The sequence below is a fragment of the Uloborus diversus genome, chromosome 7 (assembly GCF_026930045.1).
Source record: "Uloborus diversus isolate 005 chromosome 7, Udiv.v.3.1, whole genome shotgun sequence".
Taxonomy (NCBI): domain Eukaryota; kingdom Metazoa; phylum Arthropoda; class Arachnida; order Araneae; family Uloboridae; genus Uloborus; species Uloborus diversus.
In genome coordinates this window covers 158,893,462-158,919,998 of record NC_072737.1, presented here as the reverse complement: position 1 = coordinate 158,919,998, position 26,537 = coordinate 158,893,462, and the positions used below count along the sequence as shown (strand labels likewise).

Genomic DNA, 26,537 nt, shown 5'->3' with positions numbered 1-26,537 from the left:
TGTCTGTACTCCGTCCTTTTGAACTAAACGTAGGCGTGATGCGTTGCTCTCGAATTGAATTGGTCTCAATTGAAACTAAATTTCAGGCTTAAATGTGTCTCCAAAATATTGTCGATTGATGTCATACAATATCAGGCAGATAATCTTAACTGTTGACTATAATGCCACCTGTTTTTTCTTACACTCTACATATTAACCCCAAAAAAATCATAACTTTGCAAGTACGAAAAAGCTGAGCATCGTAAAACATGTTTATGGACGCATAAATTCGCCTTCGTGTCCTCCTTATCGAAATATGAGGTCTTAAAGTCTTCCAAAATTTTAAGAGAAGTCGGCAAATTTAGCGAGTTTCGGTGTTTAAGGAAAACACACCAGTAGTGGCCAGTGCTTAATAGTGCTTCAGTAGTGGCCACTTCAAGGTTTATATTCGAAAAAATAGGATTCCAGGTTTCCCAATGGATTCAAACGTGCAGAAGGTAATAACTCTTGCACTTTTGAATGACCTGGAATCCTATTTTTTCAAATGTAAACCTTAAATTGGCCACTACTGAAGCACTGGTCACTACTGGTGGATGGAATATATCTTAATGGGATATATCTTTTCACACGATTTGCAGATGGACGCAGATGGTGAAATTGCGCAAGCAATTTCTGGCCAAGTCTTTAAATTTGGCACTTTTTTTCAACTTCCTGTAGACATTAAGACCTTATATCTCTAGAAGGGGCAGACGATGTTAATAATTTTTGCGCCAAAAAGTGTCTTAAGTATGTTCTTTCGATTGCTACTTATTTCAACTTTTTTCATTATTACACTATCCTGTGGTTGCCCATCTCTGAATATTTGTCTTCATTTCAAGTGTTTCATGTCACTAAGTTAGCATGCATCAATTGTTTCTTTCAGATTATACCCTAAATCAGTGAAATTTTGTTCTTAAGCTGATTAAGTTTAGAAAGCCTGTTAATTCAACTGCACTAAATACACTCATTAAGTAGTGTTGTGTACGTTAGGCAATAGCTGATATGTGAAACCTCGTTATATGTTTCCTAACTTTAACCTACGCTAAGAAAATGATCTCAATTTTTAATTAAATATTTACTAAAGTACTTGCTGTGCATTTCAGTTTCTAGCAATCTTGAAATTAAATTTATAAGCTAAGAGTAAATGAGTCATTCCACGCAAAAGCAGATATTTTGTGCCTCATGAGATAGATCTATACTTTATTTCAAAGCGTGTAAAGGCAAAAAAAAAAAGTTCCTAAGAAATCACACTGTGTGCTGATTTTAGGCAAAATTTCTTTGTTAATTCAATTTTTTAAATAGTATTGAGACGAAATATAGAGCTATAAGTGTGAGACAAACGTCTGATTTTTTTTTTTTTTTTTTTTTTTGAAAAGAAAGGCCCACTCTTTGTTTCTATTTTAAACCAACACTAAATACGTGAAATACACCGCCAGCTCAGTCATTTCCAGCCGAGGACTGCAGTTTCATGCTTATTAGCACTCATCAGCCCGGCATAGGAAAGTGACTGAGCTGGAGATGGAAAACCTCTTAAGGAAGCCAAGAGTGCGAAACAAACTGGTAGCTAATATAGAATTAGCAGACCAGACGAGTGACCAAAAGAAAAGTATAGGTATATTTGAAACATTTGCAACAATAGATTCGGATAATATATTTCTACAATCATAAGCTCTAAGGCGGATGTCCAAAAGTGTCTCTCTTGTGAGAAGTAAACTTAAAAAAAAAAAAAAAAACAATTGAAAAAAAATTAGAAATTTTTTTGCTAAACGTATCACACAAGCAAGCACTTTTACTAGGTCAACAATTTTTTGTCTTTGAACCTTAATTTTTCTGCGCATTATATGAAATTGAAAGGAAAATTTTGTCCAAATCGGCCCACACGTAACTTCGAATCACCCAAGTGCATAATATTCTTGTTAGTCAGGAGTTCGTAAACTTATTAAAACAGGCGTAACGCGAACTTAGAAAACCATACAAAAATTAGCTCTTCAAATTTAAAACAACCAGTTTCATTGCAAATTATCTACTTTAAATCAATAGTTTTCAGTGTAAAAAAAGATAAAAATAAATATTTTTTTTAAAAAAACGAGTCCAGTCAATAATGAAAATTTTAGAACACAGTAGATTGAGTGATAGAAGACTAAACGCGAAGTCTTACTGATCATTTAATAAAATAAATAAATGTGCGCGAGCAAAATTTGTCGTTCTTAATAATGCAGAAAATTAAAAACGTAAGTAATTAATTATCCCAATTGGAGACAGAAACGTATCAAAAAATTTAAAATCCAATTAGGTTTTTAGAAACCTAGTTCATTTAAATATCTTAGAATATTCTCCCATATTAAATTCGTAAATGAATTCAGCGTTCGAAGAATTGAAAGAAACATTTGGATTCTTTCGTGATGCAAAAATGAAAATGAAATGATCAAATTACTTAATAAATATTTAATATTAAAATTCGATACAATTTGTCCCCAAAAATAAAAGACGAAAACAATTTAGAAGGCACACTAAATTCGAGTATTTTTCAAAAGACTAACGACCCGCCGCCAAAGATTATTTTAATGCCGGTAATTCGATGCGTTAATAAAAATGGTTTCCCGCACTTTCTAGCAGACCAGACTGGTGGAAGAGTTTGCAAGTCATTCGATTCCACAATAGTAATTTTTTGAAATTCCAGACTGTAATTGCATTCTTAAATAACTGTAACCGCAACTCAAACGCCGTAATTTTTTGCTACTTGTCTCTGTTTTCTCAAATTAGGTTTATATGTGTAGGTAACGTCAGGTAATTTGCTTTTCCCAAAGAATTTCTCGTTATTTCAGCAGTGAGCCAAAATCGTATCGATTCAATTTCGCCATTTGCCTGTTGCCAGTTTTCCCAGGGGAAAAGTTCCATTTAATTAAAATGCTATCTTTTAATCTACAGCAGCGACGCTTTAAAAATGTATGCGTATAAATTTTTCCGTTTCCACTTACCTGTTTAATTTTGCAATCTTACCGTGAAATTAGTTCGCTGTAAATGTTTATTTTTATTTCCACCCCTTCGCTTGTCTCCCTCCTGATATGAGAAGTTTCCGTTACAGTCTGAATTTGTCATTATTCTACAATCATAACACAATGGTTGATCATTTCCCTATAGAGTGGGAGGATGAAAAATAATTATAACTACGCAGTCGCACAATGGAAGTTTTGTTTGAAGGAAAATATTTGAAATCATATTGAAATTAGCAATTGAGTACTGAAGATGGTGATTCATTAGAGTTCAGATCGAATGAAACAATAATTACTAAGACTTTTCAGGCATAACTTCGAAGAAGCTATATAAGTCCGCTGGTATAAGCTATATAAGCCCGCTGGTTTTTTTTTTTAACTGAAAAATAAAAATTGCAGCAAAATATTATCACTCATATTACTTTTAAAAGAGAAGGAACAAATGTTTTTCAGTGAAGTACAACGGTACTAATATTATTTTTAGGGGCCAACAAAAAGCCACATGAAGCATAAAATTGCTGTAAAATGTTAAGTAAACGTTTATCTCACCAAAGATTGAAAATTAATGCCCAGTCGATACATCTATTTAGAAATAAGAGTTCTTTTCAATTGAAAAAGTTCAGTTACATATTTGAGAAAGACACCTTCGGCTATAGTAGAATAGGAGTGAATTGGCGATATAATGGTTTCATCGCTATTGAAAACTAATGATATTCTAATTGGTGGCATTTTACTACGGTATTGCAACCCTACCATCTGCCAACATGTTTTATATAAGTCACATGGAAGCTGCTTAATTAACGATGCATCGCATTGTCTTGTCTTTTTAAGTTACTTTTAACTAAACCAAGATTAAAAGTCCCTATTCAATGTGAAATAGTACACTAAATCAATATATCAAATCACTAAAAGCTATGAAAATGTAATGAATCAGTAAAATAATTAAAACGAGTCATTAAGTAGCAATAAAAGACCCAATAAATTGTAAAACAGTCCGCCATTTAAATTAGATAACATTAAAAGCTCCAATAAAATGTGAAATAATGCTTCAAATAGTTGCGTCAAGTCATTAAAAGTTTCCTTAAACGGTAAGAGAATCCTCAAAATAGTCATGTCAAATCATTAAAAGACATTAAAAGTTCCATTTAAATGTTAACGCTCTAAAAATGACTTTTAGCAATAACGCACGTTACCATAACCCAAACGAAACCTGAAACAAAGCTTGAACGGAATTTCATGGATGGTGCATGCATATGGATTTCTGAATCTTGAAAATCCACCGACTGGAGCCGGGTTCAGACCCGTGGCCTTGGATGTAAAAATCTTAATCCTAACCACTAAGCCACTCAGACGGCATTTTTTAAAACTTGTATTTATTAGTTTATTTTATTGTACTCCAAACGATGCATTCAGTCACCGTCTGTTGATAACTTCTTATAAGTTTCATAAAAACCTAATAACTATTCCCCAAACCAAACTGGAACAAACATCTTAACAAGATTTGATGGATGATGCATAATACACGTCGCTCGTTATCACTGCCGTTGCAATTAAACGAGGAACACCTTTCACGCAATGAATCAAGAATCCCTGATCGATGAATATAAATTGAACTAGAATATATTTTAGTAAGTTTCGCTAAAGCAGCATTCTATTCATATACATTACCGTGAGGCTTAATTAAATTCCTAGGTAAGGCTTCTCCCTCTGAATTGGTCTCCGCTAATCTTTCTCTCGTAAGCTTTCATGATAAAATCATGGAAATGTTTCAAACCGGAAGATATGCAATAACCTGAATATTGCAAAGGATTTATCACTTGGATCCCATTTCATAAACTTCGCACCTCATTGAATGCTCTGTAGTAAATTCGGAGGGAGTTCTGGTTAGAGGCCCCGAGTAAACGGTGCGGATGCACAGAATGAATTACGTTTCTATTAATATTTATAAATAAACCACACATTGGGACATAAATAAGACAAATCCCGGTTCGCTTGCCGATTTAGGCAAATATTTTTGCTTCTTACGATAGTATCATGTTATTTTAACGTTTCCACATTTGGTGCAACAAAAATGTGGAAACTGACAGCACAAAATGAAAAATGTGCCTTAGAGAGTGTTTACAAAATCTTGCACTGATAAGGAAAACTTATTAAACGAGCTGATGACATCACATGACTTCCTTTTATTCCAATTTCAATGTCATTTTCCCATTATTGGCTATTTTAATGTGATTCAATAGTTTACTCTCTAAATATCACCATCAGTGGCCAAATTGAAACCAGATTTTTTAAAAAAAATCCGCCAAAAGACTGGCGATATATCGCCAAGTGTCTGCCAAATTATAACACCATTTGAGTATACATCGAAATTAACAATGATTTCCCTCCAAAAACGGGCAAAAGACCCCTTTAGAAACACACGAAAACAACCAAAAGGGGGAGGTGCACAACTAGAGCCCACTAGGAGTCTACGTACCAAATGTCAACTTTCTAGGACATACCTTTTTTCAGTTATGTGATATACATACGCACATCCGCACATACGCACATCTGCACATACGCACATACATACATACGTACATACGGACGTCACGAGAAAAGTCGTTGTAATTAACTCGGGGAATGTCAAAATGGATATTTCGAGTGTTTATACGTTCTTAGGCACTTATCCGCGTGTGGTCGGGTTGAAAAAAAAAAACTCAACATTCATTCGGGGGTGAGCAAAATGGAAATTAAGGCCGAATTTCGAATGAAAATTTTTTCGCGAATAAAATACTTCCTTTTTTGTAAAAGGAAGTAAAAACAATCAGATGTAAACATTTTTTTTTTAAATTTTGATCCTTATCTCAAAAAGGTTGCACAGAGTGAATTACAGTTCTATTAAAAATGAATCACACATTGGAACATAAATAAGTCTAATCCCAGTTCGCTTGCCGATTTAGGCAAATATTTTTGGTTGATATGATAATACAGTCTAACTCATTTATAACGCGCATGTGGGGACCATTATATATGCTCGGTATAACTGAGTGCCCGTAAAAACGGGTTTGCTAAAAAAAACAATCATAGATAGTTTGAAGTTTGAGAGTTTGAACTGTTACTCTTATCTTTCATTATCAGTTTAAAGTATCATGCGTGAAATGCTCTACGTAAGATCTAAGGCTTAACTTAGCAAATTAAAAATGAGATGTTAAGAACCGCAATTGTTCTTGAGCAGTAAAATATTGTTTATTAATATTTTAATGTATACAGAAAAAAATGAATACTTTCTCAATTATCTTTTCCTCCCACAGGAATCTTCAAGAATCTTCAAAAATAATAATTTTAATGAAAGGAAAATACAGCTTGTATCCCGAGTTTTGGCAAAAAAGAAAATCTTTGATCACTAAACGCATAATTTCTAATCAGTCTAAAGAATCATGCATGAAAGACTCCGTGTAAGATCTAAGACTTAACTTGGCAAATTAAAAATGAGATGTTAAGAACCGCAATTGTTCTTGAGCAGTGAAATATAGTTTTCAATTTTCTACTGTATCAAAAAGTTTCCTTTGTGGCCTAACCTAACTTCTTATTTCGGGGCATTATCCTCCCACAATAGATACCGTTTAGTTTTTAACCATCAGCGTTTAATCCACGCTCTTAACACCATCAATGAAATATAAGTACTCGTTTTTCACCCACAAAAGAACAATGCTCATCCTTTTAAAAGGAGCCGTCCCTAAACCGTTTATCAAAGCAGGCATAGTTATTTTTACAAAAGCCACTGAAGCTCTATCTACGATATTTATTAATCAGTGGTACGGAGATGTTTTAGTTTTTGTATTAGACGCACGGGGGGGGGGGGTAAAAGATTCAGCAAAAAAGTAAAAATAAAAACAGAAAACTTCTCCGACGGCTGTGATAATTTATGTTGTTTCTGACAGTGTATTATAAGGGGGAAATAAAAATTTCTCTCTTATGCGTTGAAAAAAGTTTAAGAGAAACGATATAGGCCATGAAAGGCGGCAATTTTTTCCGCCTTTCATCTTTTGTTTAATAAATAATGTTCTCTCTGGTTGAAAAATACACATATTCTAGTGTACAAAATTTCTTTCATTAAGAGCCATATTTTTTCGCGACGTGCAACAGCTGCGGAAACCTTTTATAAAGTGGAGGGCTCTCGAAGATGAATTAATAAATTGTGTGTTTAATGACACTATTGTTCCCCAAAGGGCACGAGAATAAAGGTTAGAATTATACTGTCAGTTTTATACTTGCGCGATCGCCTCTTGTTTAAACTTGGCTATCACATCTATTAAGTGTTTACGAAGCATTAATTACTTCTCTGCCTGTAACTTTGTAAGCACACGATAGTTTTGAGCTTCGGTTCAGTTTGATGGTTTAGGGGGGGGTTTTGGGGACAAACCCCCCCCCCCCGAAACGTTAGTCTCAAAAAAAAAGAGAGAAAAAGAGGGAAGAGAAAGAAAAAAAAGAAAAAGAAAAAAAAATCAAAACGACTTTTTCCTGAGTAACAAAGGTCAAAAATTCATTTCGCTTCCCCCCCCCCCCCCAATGCCATTGAAAATCTGCTCCATGTGTGACCCTCAAGCATAAAGACGCCTTCCTCTGCTGCGACAATTTTTTGATAATTGAGTGAAAGTTGACTCTTCGCTTTAGAAATGAGATTGATTTGTTAAATCCACGTATATGCAGCCTTTGTTTGTCATTGATTCTGCAAATTGTTAAATATGTTTAATTTTATGAGCCGCGCAGTGGGAATTTTGCATACAGTCGAATCTGTATATTTCGAATTTCACATTAAAGAAAAAAGTCGAGATAAAGACGTTTTGAAATACGGGGGCTTTAAGAGACTTTTTATAGAAATTTGAAATATGATGGTGAAAATTTGAATTCGATACTAAAGACAACGTGGGCTCTTGATTAAAATTCCTCTTTATTAGTTTTGTTAGGTATTTATTCTATTATTACATTATTTAGTGCTTTATTGAGAGTTTAAGGAATCATTTTGACAGTAAAAGAAACTTTAAGCATATCTTTTTCAAGAAGAAGTCTTTTATTGCTTTTTGGTCCCTGATTTTTTTTTTTTTTTGGATTCATTATTTATACTCTTGAGGTTAGCAATTGCAGCAAATCTAACTTGGTCAGTATTCTACAATTTTCCTTTTTTCATCACTTGAAAAAAAGTTATACTTTCTTTTCACTCCTATCATTTCGGTTTTCTAAGGAATCACAATTTTAAGAAAGAGAGAACCAAAGAACAGTACTAATCCGGATAACAGAGCGAAATGGTTTTTAACTTGAATGATCTTTAAACATGAAATTGAAATGTTCATCTTAACATTTCAAACCTGTGAATTTCACCCCTTTACTCTTCTTCCAAGAAAGTTGCAGATATTGTAGACGTAAAGGTTATTTATCTGCTGGAAACGTGGAATTTATCCTAGTGTACGAATTTTCTTTCATTATGAGCTATTTTTTTTTCTCTTCGACAAGTCTAAAACCTTAAAATGGACAACTCTCGAAAATGAATTACTAAAGGTTTTTTTTTTTTTTTTTTTTTTTTTTTTTTTTTTTTGAGCAATCACATTGCTTATTCTTTTCATTTGACTGTTTTGATGTCCTATGATTTTATTTTCACCCCTCCTCCCTCTGCAGCACCAGCTTCGACTGGCCCCTCCCGATGCTGCTCCACTGGCAAAAAACCATCTCCAGGTTACGTCCATATCCTACGCATACACGCATGCCTGCACACATGAATGCTTAGACATTGTCGCATACATACACGCACACGCCACAAACACTTACACACACGCACATGCACACACACAAACGCGTGCATGCATACACACGCACACGCCTACACAAAGACCCACACGCCTACACAAAGACGCACACGCCTACACAAAGACACACACATTTACATACGCACATTGGTGCCTCCAAATACACTCGTGATTGCAAAAAACATAATTTAAATTTAAGATGTCAAAATTCTTTTTTTTTTTTTGACACTAATGTCCTTTAAAGGATCACGAACAAACGTTAGAATTCAGACAGTGAGAAGCAAAGGGCAATGACAAAATTAAAAATTTGGAGATAACCAGTACAAATGATAGGAGATCAGCTCTTCTACCTTGAGACAAGAAGTAGTTCAAGGAGCCCTAATAGGTGCTGCTGAAATAATGATTTGGAAAAAGAATTAATGAAAGTCTACCTAGGATCGGAACTTTAAACGCGACTTACTTGAAAATTTAAATAGTCCACTTACATGCCTTTGCTTCTCACTGCCTCAATTTACTGCCATTTTCACTCACATGATCCCCTCTTGGCTATCATACTTATTATGCCTTTACGCAGCATTAATTACTTTTCTGCCTGCAACTTTTTATGTACACGATGGTTTTGAGTTTTAGATTATTTTGATGGTTTAGTTTCAAAAATTATAGAAGTAACGAATGGCCATCTGTTGGAAATGTTGTACATACATGTATTCTAGTGCACGAAATTTCTTCCATTAAGAGCTATGTTTTTTCTCGTAAAGCTGAGAAAACCATTTTTTAATGTGGGGGGGGGGAGGGTTGCTCTCAAATATGAATGAACAAACTGTTTTTTTTTTTAATGATATCATTGTTCCCTTTGAGGGCTCAGAAAAAAATGTTAGAAGTAAATTGTCATTTTTACATGCGCGATCACTTCTTGTTTGAACCTGACTATCACATGTATTAAGTCTTTACACAGCATTAATGCCTTTTCTTTTCTGCCTGTAACTTTGAATGCACACGATGTTTTTAAGTTTTGAAATATTTTGATGGCTAAGTTTTAGAATTTGCAGAAGTAAAGATTTCTGTTTACAGAATAAAACCGTAGCTTCCATGGCAGTTATTCGTCATCTATTCTATTTCTTAATAGAGGACGCAGTGGGGGAAGTTGTAATGCAGATGCGAAATAAGGGGAATTTGCAGTTGGAAGAGGGACGAGATTACCAGAAACACATCGATAATAAATTGAATCATGAAGCAAAAAATATGTTTCAACAATACATTATACATGAAATGTATTTTCCTATTTTTACAGCATAACAACTTTTAGTTTTAAGAAATATAAATTGCTCATGAAAAGTTTCCATTTTAAATGGATAATTTTCCAGCACTTATTGTTCAATTTTCTGAATCATGTTTATGTCGGCGAAACTTGTTTCTCCTAATCTCATGATTGATGTGTGAAAATTATTTTCTGTAAGAACGTAAATGAAATAACAACATCAAATGTTAAATAACCTAATGGAGCAAAATTTTACATAGTTTTTTTTTTTTACATTTAAAAAGTGTACGTGAAATCATATCGTGATTAACTTTAATCAATTTTAGTTCTGACACTTTTAATGCATGAATTTCGGTAACTTTTGTTGTAAATCGTAATGTTAAAGCATGAATGTCGAATGTGTAATCAATGTGAACTTTTTGTGGAGTTATGTAATATATAAATGGTTTCCTAAAATGGCTTTTGAAAATATCAACTAATCTGCGTAGAATTATTTATCCATCCGGTTTACATATGTTCCAGAAACAAGTAAAGTGTACGGACCTTAATTACATATATTGCAGTCAACTCAAAAGAAGTATTTTTCTTCGTGTTTTTACAAGACAAAGATTTTTAAATATTTTTTTAATACCTCGTTACTAAGTAAATTTACTTAGTATCATCTCCATTAAGTAATATATGTTTACCATAGCTTTAAATAATCCATATATTAATTTTCAATGAATATTTTTAGTTTAATTTTGGAGAACTATTTATTAAACATGCATCAAAAGATTCACTCCCCTTGGTGAATACTGTCACCCATTTTTTTTTATATAGACCTAAGATCAAAATAATTCGTTCATTAAAAACACCATTAAGAAAAAAAAAAAAACAGATTTTTACTCAATTCAATTTCGTGACATTAGTTTAAAAAACAATTTAGTCTTCTTTTCACACCAGTTAAACAAGTCAGTAGCCATATTGAAATAAAACTTGAAGTAGCAGGAAGCAAAGATATGTGAGTGACGAAGTAAAAGTTTTGAACAAAATACGAGCTAAGTTCAAACCGTAGGTAGATTTGCATTGAATGATTTTTCTAAATCATACTGTATATCAGTACCTGTTGTTCTTACTATTTACCATCTGTCGTCAGAATACAGATGAGAGGTTCTCTTGCCATTTGAGACAGTTATCTCAAAAAAAAAAAAAAAAAAAATTGGCACTTACATCCCTTTGCTTATACTGCCGTGTGCAGGTAAACAGCAATATCTGCAGAAATGACGTTTCGAGACATTTGAAGAAATTTGGGTTTTGGGGTTGAAAAAGTTTTGGATTCAATACTAGCAATAGGGAAATGTTAGAATTAGGCGTCTTTTTCGCGCTTTTTTTTCAGCAGAAACCAAATAAGCGAGCTTTTATAATAAAAACGTACAATAGATGACAAAAATGCAAAAAAAAATTAATAATGAAAAATTTGCAGTTACTGCCCTTTACCTGCACACAATAGTATAGTGCTTCAACTGCATTTAGAGTTAGGGGTTGCACTGTTATTACTATGCACGAGGTTTTTTTTTTTTTTTTCATCTGATTTCAGAAAACTATTCAACAAATTACTATTTAAAATAATTCTCTCACCAATCTAAACCAGATAAGGGCTGAGTTTCGACCCGCAGCACTAATGTCTCCATGTTTTGCTTTCAGATCATGCAACAACAAGCAGCGTTCATGGCTGCTGCCGCACAAGGGGGCTACATGAATCCAATGGCCGCCCTCGCCATCGCGCAACTGCCTCAGATGACAACGGTCTCGAATGGACTAGCGAACCCTGCCATTACCCCAACCTCAGGTAAGTTGACAATCACCCACGGCTTCTAAGCAGGCTCTCATTCAATCGGTTTGACTGCATACCGAATTGGCGAAACTACCTGTAAAAATGTTGACCTTCTCGGCGGCCGGTCGCTCAGTGTTTGACTACATCGACCTCGTCCCCGATTTTATTTGGGATTGCCGCCAAAATAGTTCAGGACCATGATCTCTCAATGTGCAACTCCATATTACAGCCCGATTATATTCGGGATTGTCACCAAGAATGTTGATTTTGAAAGCCCGAATATACTCGGGTTAGACTGTGGTTTAACACTGAAGGTGCGTTGTTTGTCGCCTAGAGAATTAACACTTTTACAGGCAGAAGTAGAGCTTGGTTAGAACGAGCACTTCTTTATTCTGTTCATTTAAGTAAAACAAAGGTACTTCTTCAGAACAATGTTTCTCAAAGGTTTAATTGCCAAGTTGCCAAGAAATATTGCCAAAATATGATGAAACTTTGCTGATTCGTGTTTATTACCTTTGCACCAATCTTGGCTGTAAGCTTGGCATTAGCTTATGATGACTAATTAGCTCGGTGACTGCTATAATGCATAAATGTGAAATACAAAGAGTTGAAGATGCTGCTATCAATCCTTCTAATGTAACATACTAATCTGACTTGCAAGGTATATATACTTTATCTGTTTTTTGACAAAGCAAAACAAGTATAAACACATACGTACAACTAAAAGCTACATTAATATATATCATTCATAAATATCAGGACCGCCGAATAGGTATGTTAGCTTAAACAGAAACTAGAGACGCGGCTTGGAATTGGATTAGTGTAAACTGTAGAGGGTAAGGTTGAGGGAGGGCGGCGATAAAACTGGCAACCCTGATATCAATAACACAAGTTGATATAGTTATTTATCTTCCTTTCAAAAGATATAGAAATTTACTGTACGCTACGCTTACGCTAAGCCTAAATTTTCAAGGTTCATAGGCAGCCAGTTTGTGACTCAATAACTCCCTAAGTTATAAACATACACGTAAAAAATAAATATTTCCACATTCTATAAACAAATCCCTATTAGGAAAGAGCAAAGTAAAGTTTATTTGGAGCTTTTCTTTGTATCTGAGACATTAACAAAGATTGAAAACTTGACAATTTACTTCAGATTTCAAATCACTCTTCTAGTTCTTTTAATGAAAAAAAAAAAAAACAGTAAAACTGATTCACATAGAAAAAATATCGATAACTAATAGTCTGATCCAACTTAGTAATTGTTTTTGAATTTCTTGATGACGAAATCGTACTTCAATAAATCATAAATTTCCGAAATTTTAATTTTTTCCTCCATATCAAACGTTTGTTTGAACATGAGGGAATGCTCTAAATGTACTCATTTTTTTACGTAACATATTGAAGTGTCTTTTAGATAATACTAAATTTTAATCATTGGAATCAGCGTATTTTTGTTACTGGAGTAACTTGAACTAAGGTAACATTTCATTAGTTACGGCTATTTATATTGTAAGTTTAGCAAGACTTAACCATTTCTTTCGTGTTTCATTTTTTCAAAAGTAAGTTTATGAAGTACTTGCCAAAATGTTTCCTTAAACATTGTGAAGTATATAACATTCCACTATGCATAATTAAATATAATTGTGCCACTGAAAGTTAAACTTTCCTCTTCACCCGTGGAATAGGACAAGATAACTCTTAAAGAATCTAGAAAACCTATCATGTCAGCATGACTAAAAAAACATACTAACAAAAAAAAACATTAAGACAGAAGACCATCAATTCTCAATAACATTTGATATTAGGCTGCGAGTTTGAAGAAATTTGTTTTATCCATGAATAAGTATATTTGACGCAATACAATAATTTATTTCAACTATCCTGCTGCGACTTTCTTCAAAACAAAAGGTTTAAAACTTTGGTAGCAAAACTCGTCTATTTTAGTAACAGCTTTTTGTTCCAGAATAAAAATTGCCAGTTAAACAACATTTGCCACGATGAATCTAATTTTCAATGGAAAGAAGATGGCATTTCTTTCTGCTATCAATGGCAAAAGTGCATATTATAGCATTGATGAAAATATCAAACTATTATCAGTCACAACAAGTTTGCATACGACATACAATAATCCAGTTATAACTGCAAGATATATTCTCCTTCAGTCTGCTACAAGCACAAATATTAGGTATTTTTTGTGTCATCAGCAAAAGTTATCAATCTTGAAAGTTAGGTTCAATAATAATAAAATGAAGTGCCCATAGCTATTTTTGGAAATATGAAATTATCTTCGTTTCCTCTCAATTAACAATTGAACTTCTAAATTCCTTGTCTCAAATTTATCTCAGTCTTTAGTGAAAGGAGCATATGTTTGAAGAAAAAAAGTTTAGAAATTATGCCTAACTTCAATAGACTAAGAGTTGGCTACACAAAAAAAGTACTCATAAGGTACATTAAAAATTTCTGTAACGGAGAGAAAGTACACACATAGGTCTGCCAGGGCGGGAAAGGGACCGAGCGGGTTGGTGGGTAATCGAAGATCACTAATTTTAAGCAGGAAAACTGATGATATCTGCATGAAAACTGCAGTTCTTCTGAAGGTAAAGCCTTTAGTATCTGCTTTAAAATTACATGCTTAAATCTTTAAAGTATCTGCAGAATTCTTCAAAATTTCTGCAGGTGAACTTCTGCATATTTTGTGAGGAAAACGCAACACATTTGGCTCTTCCCGTTTAAAATCAGGCATTTTCGTGCAAAACAAAATGTGATACTAATTGGATTACACTAGTTACATTGATGTGTTTAGATACATGTATTTTAGTTACAGTTATGTCATGAGATTACGTATGTGGGCGTGTACGTACGTAAATGGCAGTGTTTCTTCCTGTTTTTCAGAGCAAGAAGTGATCTGTATGAGGGGGAGGGTCAGATTGCACATTGCACTTTAAACTTTGGGGGGTGATTTTTAACTATAAAGTGCGCGACTGATTAAGCTATGTATTTTAGAAAAAAAATGCTGGAATGATTTTGGAGATGGAAGATGGCTAATCTCTTTTGCGCGTGGTAATAATTGGACACTTTAGCAAAGGTTTCTACTCCCCCCCCCCCTTCCCTTCCTCAAAAAAGAAAGAACCTCTAAAAGATGACTAAAAGCACGTTGAAAAATCAGATTCGAAAATAAAAACAGCGCATTCTGCGTTATGACCCCTCCCCTCCCCGTCTTCTCCTCCATTTTTGGGCACTAATTCTTTTTAGCCATTAGTATTGAAATAACGTTCTAGAATGTTTTTCGAGATGACCGATGGCTGATCTCTACTACGTGTCGTAGTATATTCGGAAATTTCAGGAAGGAGTAATGCCCCCCCCCCCACCAAAATGGTGCTCCCTCCCCAAATTTGCAGCGCACCTCCCCCCCCCCCCCCTCAAAAAAAGAAAAATAAGGAAACCCCAGAAAAATAAGAGTAAATCCACGTTTGAAAACCGCCATGAAACTTTTCAACTGCACATTCTGCGTCATGAACCCCTCCCCCCCCCCCCCCCCTTTTCCCGTTTTCGCCGCCATTTTTGGGCAATAATGCTCCTTAGCTATTATTATTGAACGTAAAATGCGCCATGGCGTAAAATGCGCAGTTGAAAAGTTTCATGGTGGTTCTCGAACATGGTCTTACTCTCATTTTTCTAAGGTTTCCTTATTTCAGAGAGGGATGCGCTGCAAAGTTTGGGGGGGGGGAGTACCCCTTCCTGAAGTTTTTGAGTATTAAGACACGTAGTAGAGATCAGACATCGGCCATCTCGAAAAACATTCGAACACGTTATTTCTATAATAATGGCTTAAACGTTTTTGAGACTTAAGCTTACGCTACACTGGAAGAAAGTGCTCCTACAGAAAACGTGTAAAATTCAATTTTCTTTAACGTCTTTTTTTTTTTTTTTTTTTTTTTTTTTTTTTTTTTTGTATATAATCAGAAGGTAAGTGACCAATACTTATTCACAGGTTTGAAATATTTTGTTTCAAAAAGCAATATTGTAAAATTTTGTGAATTATGTTTTTTACTTGATTTTGTTGTCGGTTTTTGAAAAAAAAAATTTATAATGATTTCTAGAAACAAGTTTAACTGCTTTAAACATGACTAAAAGTTACATTACGTTTCTCGGTTCATCTTTATCTGAGGTAGTTTTGTTTCGAAGCCCATGATCATGTTGCTATCATATCTTTGACTCTTTGAAGTAAACTTCTACAAAGATGATAGGTGTACTGCACCCGAAAAAAATAACCATTGTAAATCATTGAAAAATAGTTTAGTATACGCTGGCCACTAGAAAATATTTATCTGTTACCATTTTTTCTTCCCTCAAACTTCTCCCAAACCGTCTACTTCTCTCAAGTGTGAGAAAGTTAATATTTTTATCTATATTTTAAGAAGACACAAACAGTGGCGGATAAAGCCGACGGGCAACCAGGCATTTGCCCGGTGGGCCGGTCATGCTTCGGGCTGATCAACCAACAGCAAAGTCTTTCAAACTTGTCTACTAACAGCAAAATGTAAATTTTGCGCGCATGTGCTTAGAATAACGCAAATTCGCAAAACACAGCTTCAGCTCCTCTTTACGCATGGGATAAAGCTTGCGGGTGGAGAGAGGCAGGGCCGTCACCAAGTGGGGTGAGGGAGGGGGAATTTTTGAAATGGGGCTGCCCAGAGCCTTATTACCACACAGGTTGACTGGGCCTAGGCCTGAGGTCCCACATATTTTCAATAATTATGCATAGTATTGCAACGATATGAAAAATACATGTATTTTTAAAAATATAAAAAATTATGACTTATTAACTGGAAAAAAACTTCTTTAAAGGGGAATTTTTAATCATTCTGCCAGTAATGAATTTGCTTGGTCATGATTATGAGGGGGCCTAAAGGGGATTCATAAAAGCACATAAAGTGATTTATACATAGTTGTGCGTTTAGACAAGGAGGCCTTGTGCTTCAAGCATGTAAATCAAACATTGCATAGTCTTCAGGGGCCCTCCAAATTAATGTGGGCCTAGGGCCTCACTTTTAGTTAGTCGGGCCTTGGGGCTGCCAATATATTTTTTGTGGTGTACTAAAAATTAAATGAATAAATTTAAAAAAAAAAAAACAGAGAAACCTTAGCGGTCGTAAAAAGTTAAAATACTTTTGGTCTTTTTGACGCTTTTATTTGTAAAGGACAATTCACAATTGCTATAAAATTCAACTTACAACAAGGGCCGACGTGAGGACATGTCAGCTTAGTTGGAGAACAGGGGCCCGGCTCGGAATTGAATTCGTGCAGTTGGTAAAATATCCTAAGGGTGAAAGGTGTAGAAGGAGGCTTGTGAAAAAATTGACTTTTGTCATTCTTTCCCGGATCCGTTTTTGCTCTCGGCGACCCTGTTTATAACAATTGTAATAAGAGTGACAAAATATTTTTTTCCGTAAAATTATTTAAAAAATGCAATCTTAAAATACCATTGATTAGCATGACAGACTCTACATTGCTAAGATTATCATATCAAAGGCCAAAGGCCGTCGAAATGTGAGTTTCAAAAATTTTTTCACGAAACATGAAGTATTCTGTACGCTGCACATACTCACGGTTTCAGGCCCCTCAGGTTTAAAAGAAAATATGTTGATAAAAACCAATGTCGAAAGAATTCCGGTGGTCCCCAGAACCTCTCCCCCCCCCCCTCCTAATATTATCGAAGATCGTGTAAAATTTAAATTTTTGGGCTTCAATTTTGTATAATTTCAGAAGAGAACAGCCGAATCCACTGCCGCCATAATATGGAATTCCAGTTTCGAAAATTTGCTGGAGGAAAGTACTCGAACCTCTCCCATTTTTTTAATTCCCAAAGATGATCTAAAACTGTGTTTTTAAATTAACATTGATAAAATACAGAGACTAACTATACTGCAACAATATTAAAGGTAAAAAATTCCAAAAGTAAAAATAATGTTGGTGATCCTTCTAGTTTTAGTTGATGCTCACACTGAATCTAGTGTCAGATTTTTTTAATAACATACGTTGCATAATGGTACATGACTACTGACTATTGTGGAGGGCTAAAACACTATTTTCAAGATTGTGTCGCCCCAAAACGAATCTTCCACCATTCGGTTAGAACGCTTTGAACATGATACTTACGTAACTGTTCTTCAATTCAGTTTCAGCTGATGTTAACAAATAATCGAGGAACGTGATGGCTATGATGTCGTGCCTTCGGCTCTTTGAAGTAAACTTCTTTAAACATGATAGATGTATGGCCATTGAAATATTAATGTGGATAAACATTGTACTTTTATGAAAAATAGTTCAGTGAGCTCTGTTTACTAGAACATTTTATCAGTTACCATTTTTTTCTCCAAATTTTTGGTAGTTTACTAATGACACTTTGATTACGTCTACCAGTAAAACACACCACCAAACGCGACAAACTCAATATTTCATGTATATTTTAAGAAGACGCTAACAAATTTCCGATGAAATGGAGAGACTAACTTTTATGCAAAAACAGTAGAGATATAAAAGTCCGAAAGCGAAAATAATGTTGGCCATCTTTCTAGTTGTTATGTTGCTGGCATACCATGCAGTGGAGTTTATGACAATGCTCAAACTGAACCCAGTTTCAGATTTCATAAGATTGCGCATCCGTCGCATAACGGTACGCGCCTACTTTATTCACAAGGATTAAGACACTATATTCGAGAGACGGCGTCTCCCGAAAACGAATCTTCCACCATAAAGGAAGACACAAGCACCTCATTTGGTAAAGAAAATGGATACAGAAGACCAAAGCAATCACCATTCTTTTGCTTTAATGTTCCAACAACATATCAAGGTAGAAAATTGCAAGGGAAAAACAAACGGAGGGCCAGCTTTTGTTGCCCGTTGCATACATATTGTTGACATCATTAGCTGAACAACAGGCATATTTCTGTCTAAGCGGAGTTGGCTGACATCTACCCGCTGGAGCTACAGAAATCGAATACTCCAACCTACCATTTGTATCAGGAGTGATGGCAACTGAAGAACGAAATTCGATGTGGAATCTAATGTATTGGACGGCAGCCGATTGTGGTTTATGACCTCGTATATTTTTGATGATATTGGTAGACACTTTGAAGGATTTCTTGTTAGATGAGAACTATGTTTGATATTATTTCCGCTATAGATATTGAATATCTTATGTGAAGGCAATGCTTTTTCAGATTTATTTATGCGTTAGCAAAGAACCACTGTACTTATCTTGCGTGTATTATGTTCTCGGAAGCATATAAAATATTTTTACTTTGTTTACTATTTTCACCGCTACAAAGAAGTACTTTTTTTAAAACATTAGTGATGTCATCTGCAATATTTCGTGAGTTTTTAAATTATTATTGTGTTATTTATCCCTTTTTTCCCCTTCGGAAATCCTTTAGTTATTTTATACAAGTATTTTACGCAATTTTAGATGGTTATAAAACACATAATATTTAAATGCATGACTCTTCAACTTTCTCAAAACGTCATCGGGTACTTTCAAGCCATTGTTTTAGAAAATTCTAATTTGTAGCTTTTATATTAGTCTAAATTGAGTAAAATTACAGAAATATACATGGACTTGGAAATCTATAGACTTCTTGATGCAAACTTTGCTATAAAATGCTATCAGATGATTTCACAGTTGATTCAAAATTGGCTGTAAAAATATATATATATATATATATTTTTTTTCAAAGCACTGATTTTAGAACTGCGTTATTGCGCATCTGTCATTTAATAGTTGTATGATTCTAGTTTAATATAGTGTTTGTTTGAGATAGTACAAGCCTTAAAAATTTTAAAATTAATATATTTTCAGTAATTGCTCAGTGATATAATTGCGTAAGCTACAAATTATACTACATTTTATTTCATTTGCTGGGAATTTAAATTATTTCATAGGGGTCATTCAATACGAAATGAGCAAAAATGACAAAAAAAAGTGGTGGCTGCATGGTAGCATATTTTTATGAAATTTGGTACACATGTTCCTTTTATGTCTAGATAGAAACATCTAAAAATTTTTGGATTAATACTTTTTATTTTAGTAGTTACATGCGATTGAAAATTGGTCACATTAAACAGTATTCTCATAAATGCTAAATGTAGCATTTTTGAAGGCTTGTATTTTATTAACCATTTAATGTAAACATAAAAGTTACATATCATTGTAATCTATAGAAGAGAACAATTCATCTGCTTTCAGTTTTTTTTTTTTTTTTTTTTTTTTTTTCAAAATTATATAGTTAACTTTCAACTGTGCTTTAAAAACTGAAAATATTTCAATTATCTCATAATAAAGCATTTTATTTTTTTAATCTCAATCTTTAAGGAATGTCTTACCTGTGCTGAAATTAATAAGCAATATTGTGCTAAGTGTCGTAAAAGAAATACCTTACTTTTGAAGTTGCATTTTAACTCCTTTGTATTCAAAATAGTAACATTGTGTAAAATCATGATTTTCCCCTTCACATAGGCACAAAAATTTTAATGAGGGAAACTTTAGGCAACTTTCAAATTTTGCAAGAATATAGAGCAGTATTTCTACCATTTGCTTGAAGAAATTCAAAATTGATTTTTTATTTCCAAGCTGAAAATAAAATTCGGAACAATAGCATTCTCTTTGTGTTTTATATGAAATTACAAGAATTCAAAGTACTAGATAAATGACTAAATGATGCAAAAGTAAGTATATCTAACATTCATTTCAACTTTTAAAAAAATGTATTGGCATAATGTGAAATTTATATAAAAAAAATAGCAGATAAAATTTATATCTTAATAATAATAATGATAACATCAACAAATGCATCAATTTTTTTTTTCGCTCTACAAAACTTTTTTCGCACTTTATTCTTTATATGATTATTTCATTAATTCTCTTTATTCTCATCACCATTAAACGTCATAACTGCTACGGTGTGTAGCATTACAAACTTATTGTGAATATCATAGCTCTTTTCGAGAAAACTACCTTAACATCTACCAAGATTTTGAACACTTTACTTATAATTGGTAGAAGTTTCCTTTCTGTACTTTGATCTGTATTCCTTTTTAATGCTTTTAAATCATATATAAATCTTCATTATTTTTTTTTTATTTGTTTGACTGTTGTTTGTAAATTTATCATTTTCTGTTATTTTTCAAAAAGGAGTTAATTTCCAACTAAACGACTCTAAAATATTTTAACAGCGGGCGAGAAAAACAACATTTACTCTCCATCAAAACATACTAATTCTTCTAATTTCTTTTGCCGTTGCCATTTCAAAAAAGCAATAAATAGCGCTGACGATAATTAAATTAACTAATGCAAAGAAATAGTAAACATTGCATACGATGATAAATTCGCAATTGAAACAAAATGTTTTATCTATTTGACTAATTTCTTAAATCACTGCAAGGTGGTGTATTTAAGCTCTAGAACTGCAAATTAATAAATAAAAAGTTAAATAAAATACAGCAGATGATAAATTTTAAAAAAGCAGTAACTTACTTAAAAATAGGATGGTAAGAATCTCTAATCAATTTTAATTATGCTTAGCGTGTTCGGTCAGAATTAATATAACTAAATCGTTAATATGGATTGATGCATCGAAATACTTTGAGTAACAAAGAATTGGATCTTAGGAACTTTATTGGCGTTGAAAACAAAAGAAAATAATGGCATAAAACATTCTTACAAATGCCTATGTCTTTATATATTTCCCAAGCTGAATCACCTTATTAAGTAATATAGACACTAAATCCAGTATTTTATATCTTATCTGAGTCTAAGGAAAACAAACGAATAAATCCTTTAAACTTCGGAAATAATCTTTCTCATTTCCGAGCTTATTGTGATAAACGCCAACTCTTAACGCCGAGGAAGGAAAAATAATAATAACAATAAACACAAAACAAACGCCAACTCCTATTAAGGCGTTTTCTGAACTCTATATTGTTCAAGAATTTATGAGCTTTAGTGTCTTTATTAGAGAAAAAGAGACACAGATGTTAGTGGGGTGGATGTTAGTGGAGAGGGGGAAAGAATGATGTTCCGGGTATTTTAGCTCAGCAACATATATATAGGGGTAAATGCTACAGTGTGACGAGAGAATCTGCCCCATCAAACATTTATAAAAAGCTTTATGTCGGGAATAAAAACGGGGGGGGAAAAACGAGACGAGACATATATTATTTAACTCATCCGTCTTAAACATACTTAAGCCGCAATCCGTTAGAATTTATACTCCAAATGGGAGCTTTATTCTTTTGTTTTTTTATTAATAATGCACGTAGATAAAACTTCAAAACAGTTGAACTTTAAAAAGTATTCACGTTTATTGCAAGATTTCAATCGAAAAGATATTTATGCAAATACAGTTGTATTTGTAAATATGGACGAACAAATTAACATAGCATATTGGCGAGAAATTCACCGTCCATTATTTGTTAGTATACAGGCGACCAAATGACCTTTTAATTTTCTACTACGAGCAAAGCCGTGCGAGTACAGCTAGTTTATTAAATAAACTTCACCGAATGAACAAGATTATTTACACATATCGTGCGCAAAGGTTATTTAGAAATTTAGGGCAAAATGATATTTACTCGTGATAAATGGGAAAACGTAAACTAGTCAGTTCATTGAAAAACACAATCATAAACCCAATACAATGCCTTATTCTAAATCTGAAATTGAACCATAATGTCTCAAAATGTAACGATATCAGTTTTTGCCATTGATTTTCCATCCATAATTACCAGCTGCCGCACGTTATTGCAAGAGTATTTACTTTCTCCGGCGCATCCCTGCAACCGTTAAATTCCTTGCCTGCCATAATCAAGCCCGTTTTGAAACAATATATAACTTAGGGGAAGGGAAGCATGACAAGTTTAATACATTCTGCGCATGAAACTGACATGTTGTTCCAGTAATCAGTCAGTCTTTGACAGGGGAATATTTGGTCTCGCTTCTCTGGTTTCGTAATTTAACGCGGAGAATGTAGCAGTTACAGGGCACCGCCGAATATGAGGATAAATTAAATTATTCCCCAAAACACGATATCTTTGCTATAAAATGGGTAACAAGATATTTAAATTTAAAGTTTTCTCTTCGTCAGCAGGACTGAGATCAAATTCGGTGTGAATAATTTGAATACGACATCAAAGATAACAAAATGACGCTTTGGCCCATCAGGGAATTTTAACTATATTTTTGCTTCAAAATGTGACAAATAATGATTTTGTGCTCAAATATACTTAATAAGAAAAGTTTTTGTGCTGTACTATAGAAATTTCTAACGGAATTTTTTTGAAAAAGTTTTGTTTCCTTCAGTCATAAGTACTACTTTTAGTCACTGAAATTGATAGAATAAGTAAAAAAAAATAACATGGACCCAGAAAATACTTTCATTTTCCCAACAGTTATTTTTTAATTAATATTTTAAAATGTCCGATTTTTGAAACAAGGCGTGGTCTTGATGACGTCACAAATGATGCACTTTGCCGCATCTTTCTACCGCGGTGCCAAGTTATGATAATCAAGAAGCGAATTAAAATTGCGCTCTACGCTAGCTATCAACCATATCATTGCCAATACACGTGAATAAAGATGCGAATTGAATTTTTTTTCTCCGTGAATGGCAACACTGAATAACATTTCATCATTTGTGATGTCACACGACAGAAACGTAAACAATGAAAGTGCACCGATTTAAGTAATTTTTTAAAAATACTAAACTTGAACAAATTATTTAAAAAATGGTCATATCCTATGTTTTTAAGCATGCTCTTTCAGAAAAAAATACTTTTAAAATTTTGGAAACGACCCCATTCCTTCTGGTTTTGAAGCATCAAAGATATCAGTTTAATAGAAAGAAATTACTTTTATTTGAAAAAAAATACATACTTTAAATTTACATACGTGCGTACGCGTGGGTCAGCAAAACTTGTAAAATATTAGGAGTCAGGTTAAAAATTGAGCCCCGGACAAATTATTTCTCAGAGTATAGAAAAGTGTATCGTAGTGTGGCATCTTATTTTGAAAGAAATAGTCTCGAAGATGTTTTTTTTAGTCGCCAGAGAAACTTGGTACCCAGAATTTGTCGGACACTCTAAAAAACTATATTCATAAATAGATACGTAGATATTACACATTTAATATTGTCAGTTAGCTAATAAAAACGTACGACTTAAACATAATGCAAAAGTTGATTAAGTAAACAAGAGACTGAAGGTTGGATGAATGTCGGAAGGAATATAATCTTTACTAATAATAAAGCTGAAAGTCTCTCTGTCTGTCAGGATCTTTCTCGGCCCGGATCTCTGTCTGTCAGTCAGGATCTCTGTGACGCGCATAGCGCTTAGACCGTTCGACTGATTTTCATGAAAATTGGCACAGAATTAGTTTGTAGCATGGGGTGTGCACCTCGAAGCGGTTTTTCGAAAATTCGATTTGGTTATTTTTCTATTACAATTTTAAGAACAAAACTATCATAAGATGGACGAGTAAATTACGAAATTATCATAACGTGGAACCGTAACATGGGCACAAGCCAATTGGCGAGATACGAAATTATCATAACGTGGAACCGTAACATGGGTACAAGCCAATCGGCGAGAAAGTTCACCATACATTATTTGTAAATATACAGGCGAGCCAAAAGACCTTTTAATTTTTTCTATTACGGGCAGAGCCGTGCGGGTACCACTAGTCGTATGTAAAAGGAAAACTTATGACCAAGAAGAGATGAATTACAATGAAGAATGGAAAATGAAATTCCGCATTTATTTCAATTTTTATTACGTTTTGAAAAAAGCGTACGATTAATATGTTACTTTACCATTTAATCATGTGCTTAATTAACGATGAGCTAATTAAAACCTCAAAAAGTTGACATAAAAAGCAAATTTCCCTAGTGAGCATTACATTAATGGAACGCATTGAAATATAAATTAAAGACTTTTTTCTTTTTGAGGAAACTGTCTCTTCCACTACGTTTTAATACAACTTACTTTTGACAACGAAATTAATTACGAGGAAATCAAACTGCTGTTATGAATCTACCAACAGCTCTTTATTAATGTCAAAGTTAAGTATAAACAGTTTTCCTTTTGACGTAGGCGGAGTTATTGCATAGTCAGGTTGCTGCTCTAAATTAAAAAAACAAAATGGTGTTCTATCTAAACTCCTTCCAGCCAAAAAAAAAAAAAAAGGTTTGATGTGTATCATTGAAAAGTTATTGATCCTGATCTCAAAATCTTACTTTCAGATTTTTACTTTCCAATATTTATTTAATTGTTTAGCAATCACGAGATTGCTTATTGTTCTCATTTGACTGTTTTGATGTCCTATGATTTTATTTTCCCACCGCCTCCCTCTGCAGCACCACCGTCGACCGGCTCCTCACGATGCTGCTCCTATAGCGAAAACCGTCTCCATGTTGCGGCACTTGCCGACACACACACGCATACATACACACACCTACACACACACACATACTCACGCACACACCCCTACACAAACATACGCACACACACACATACACGCACACTAACAAACACATACACACATCTACCCACACATAAACATAGCCCCCCCTCCGCACACACACACAAACACACAACTACCCACACAAACACATAACTACTCACACACACGCATACATACACACACACACACACACAAACACAACTACCCACACAAACACATAACTACTCACACACACGCATACATACACACACACACACACACGCACACACCCTTACACACACCACACACACACACACACGCACACACCCCTACACACACATCCGCACACACAGACACTCAAACACATACAGACCCACACATAAACATACCCCTCCCACACACACAAACACACAACTACACACACACACACATGCCTACGTACACAAACACATACCCTCCACACACAAACAAGCGTTCCCCCCCCCCCCCCCCACACACACAAACACGCACGCCTTCCTACACAAACTCGTGATTGCGAAAAACATAATTTGAATTCAAGATGTCAAAGTTCAAGTTAATTTCTTTTTGACTTTTTTTTTATTTTCAGCGATACTTTAGCGATGCATTAAACCTTCTTTAATGTTTTCCTTTCGTTCATTAAAAATTTTAAGAGAATGTAGGACAAAAGTTAATTTTCCAGTGAAATACCTAAATGCCGTAATTTTTTGTTTTTTGTGCTATGACACTGTTAGTTTGCTCATTAAATATTTCAGCACCAACGAAAGTTTTACTTCTTTTCAAGAGGCAGTAATCTTGCAAATTTATTTTGCAATCCAGTACAAATACGCAAAAATTTTAACTTTTAACGAATAACAATTCTGCAAAGTATGAGGAAAAATTTTGGCAAATCATTCAAATTTTTTAATCGGGGATTTAATTATAAACTTTTAACATGGAACGACTAGTGCAGAAAAGTTACAGTAAAATTCAAAATTGGAAGAAAACTAAACTAAAAATTAATAAATAGTGCAAAGCACGCAAGCAATGCTTTAAACTAGGACTGGAAGTAAAAAAATATAATTTTGATTCGATTAAGAAGCAAAAGAAATATCTATACATGTACCATAAGCAGGGGAGCCCCGAGATTAAATTTTTGGGAGTACGAAAATTCTCAATT

At 33.9% G+C, this 26,537-nt stretch overlaps 1 protein-coding gene across 2 annotated transcripts in view; it reads left to right on the top strand.

Annotated features, from left to right (window-relative positions):
* The window catches only part of LOC129226474 (CUGBP Elav-like family member 4), a 568,366-nt gene that overhangs the window by 445,344 nt on the left and 96,485 nt on the right, over window positions 1-26,537 (top strand). For both annotated transcript variants that reach the window (XM_054861084.1, XM_054861083.1), the window contains exon 5: window positions 11,736-11,880. In XM_054861084.1, coding sequence (XP_054717059.1) covers window positions 11,736-11,880 — 145 coding nt within the window. The remainder of the gene's footprint in view (window positions 1-11,735; window positions 11,881-26,537) is intronic.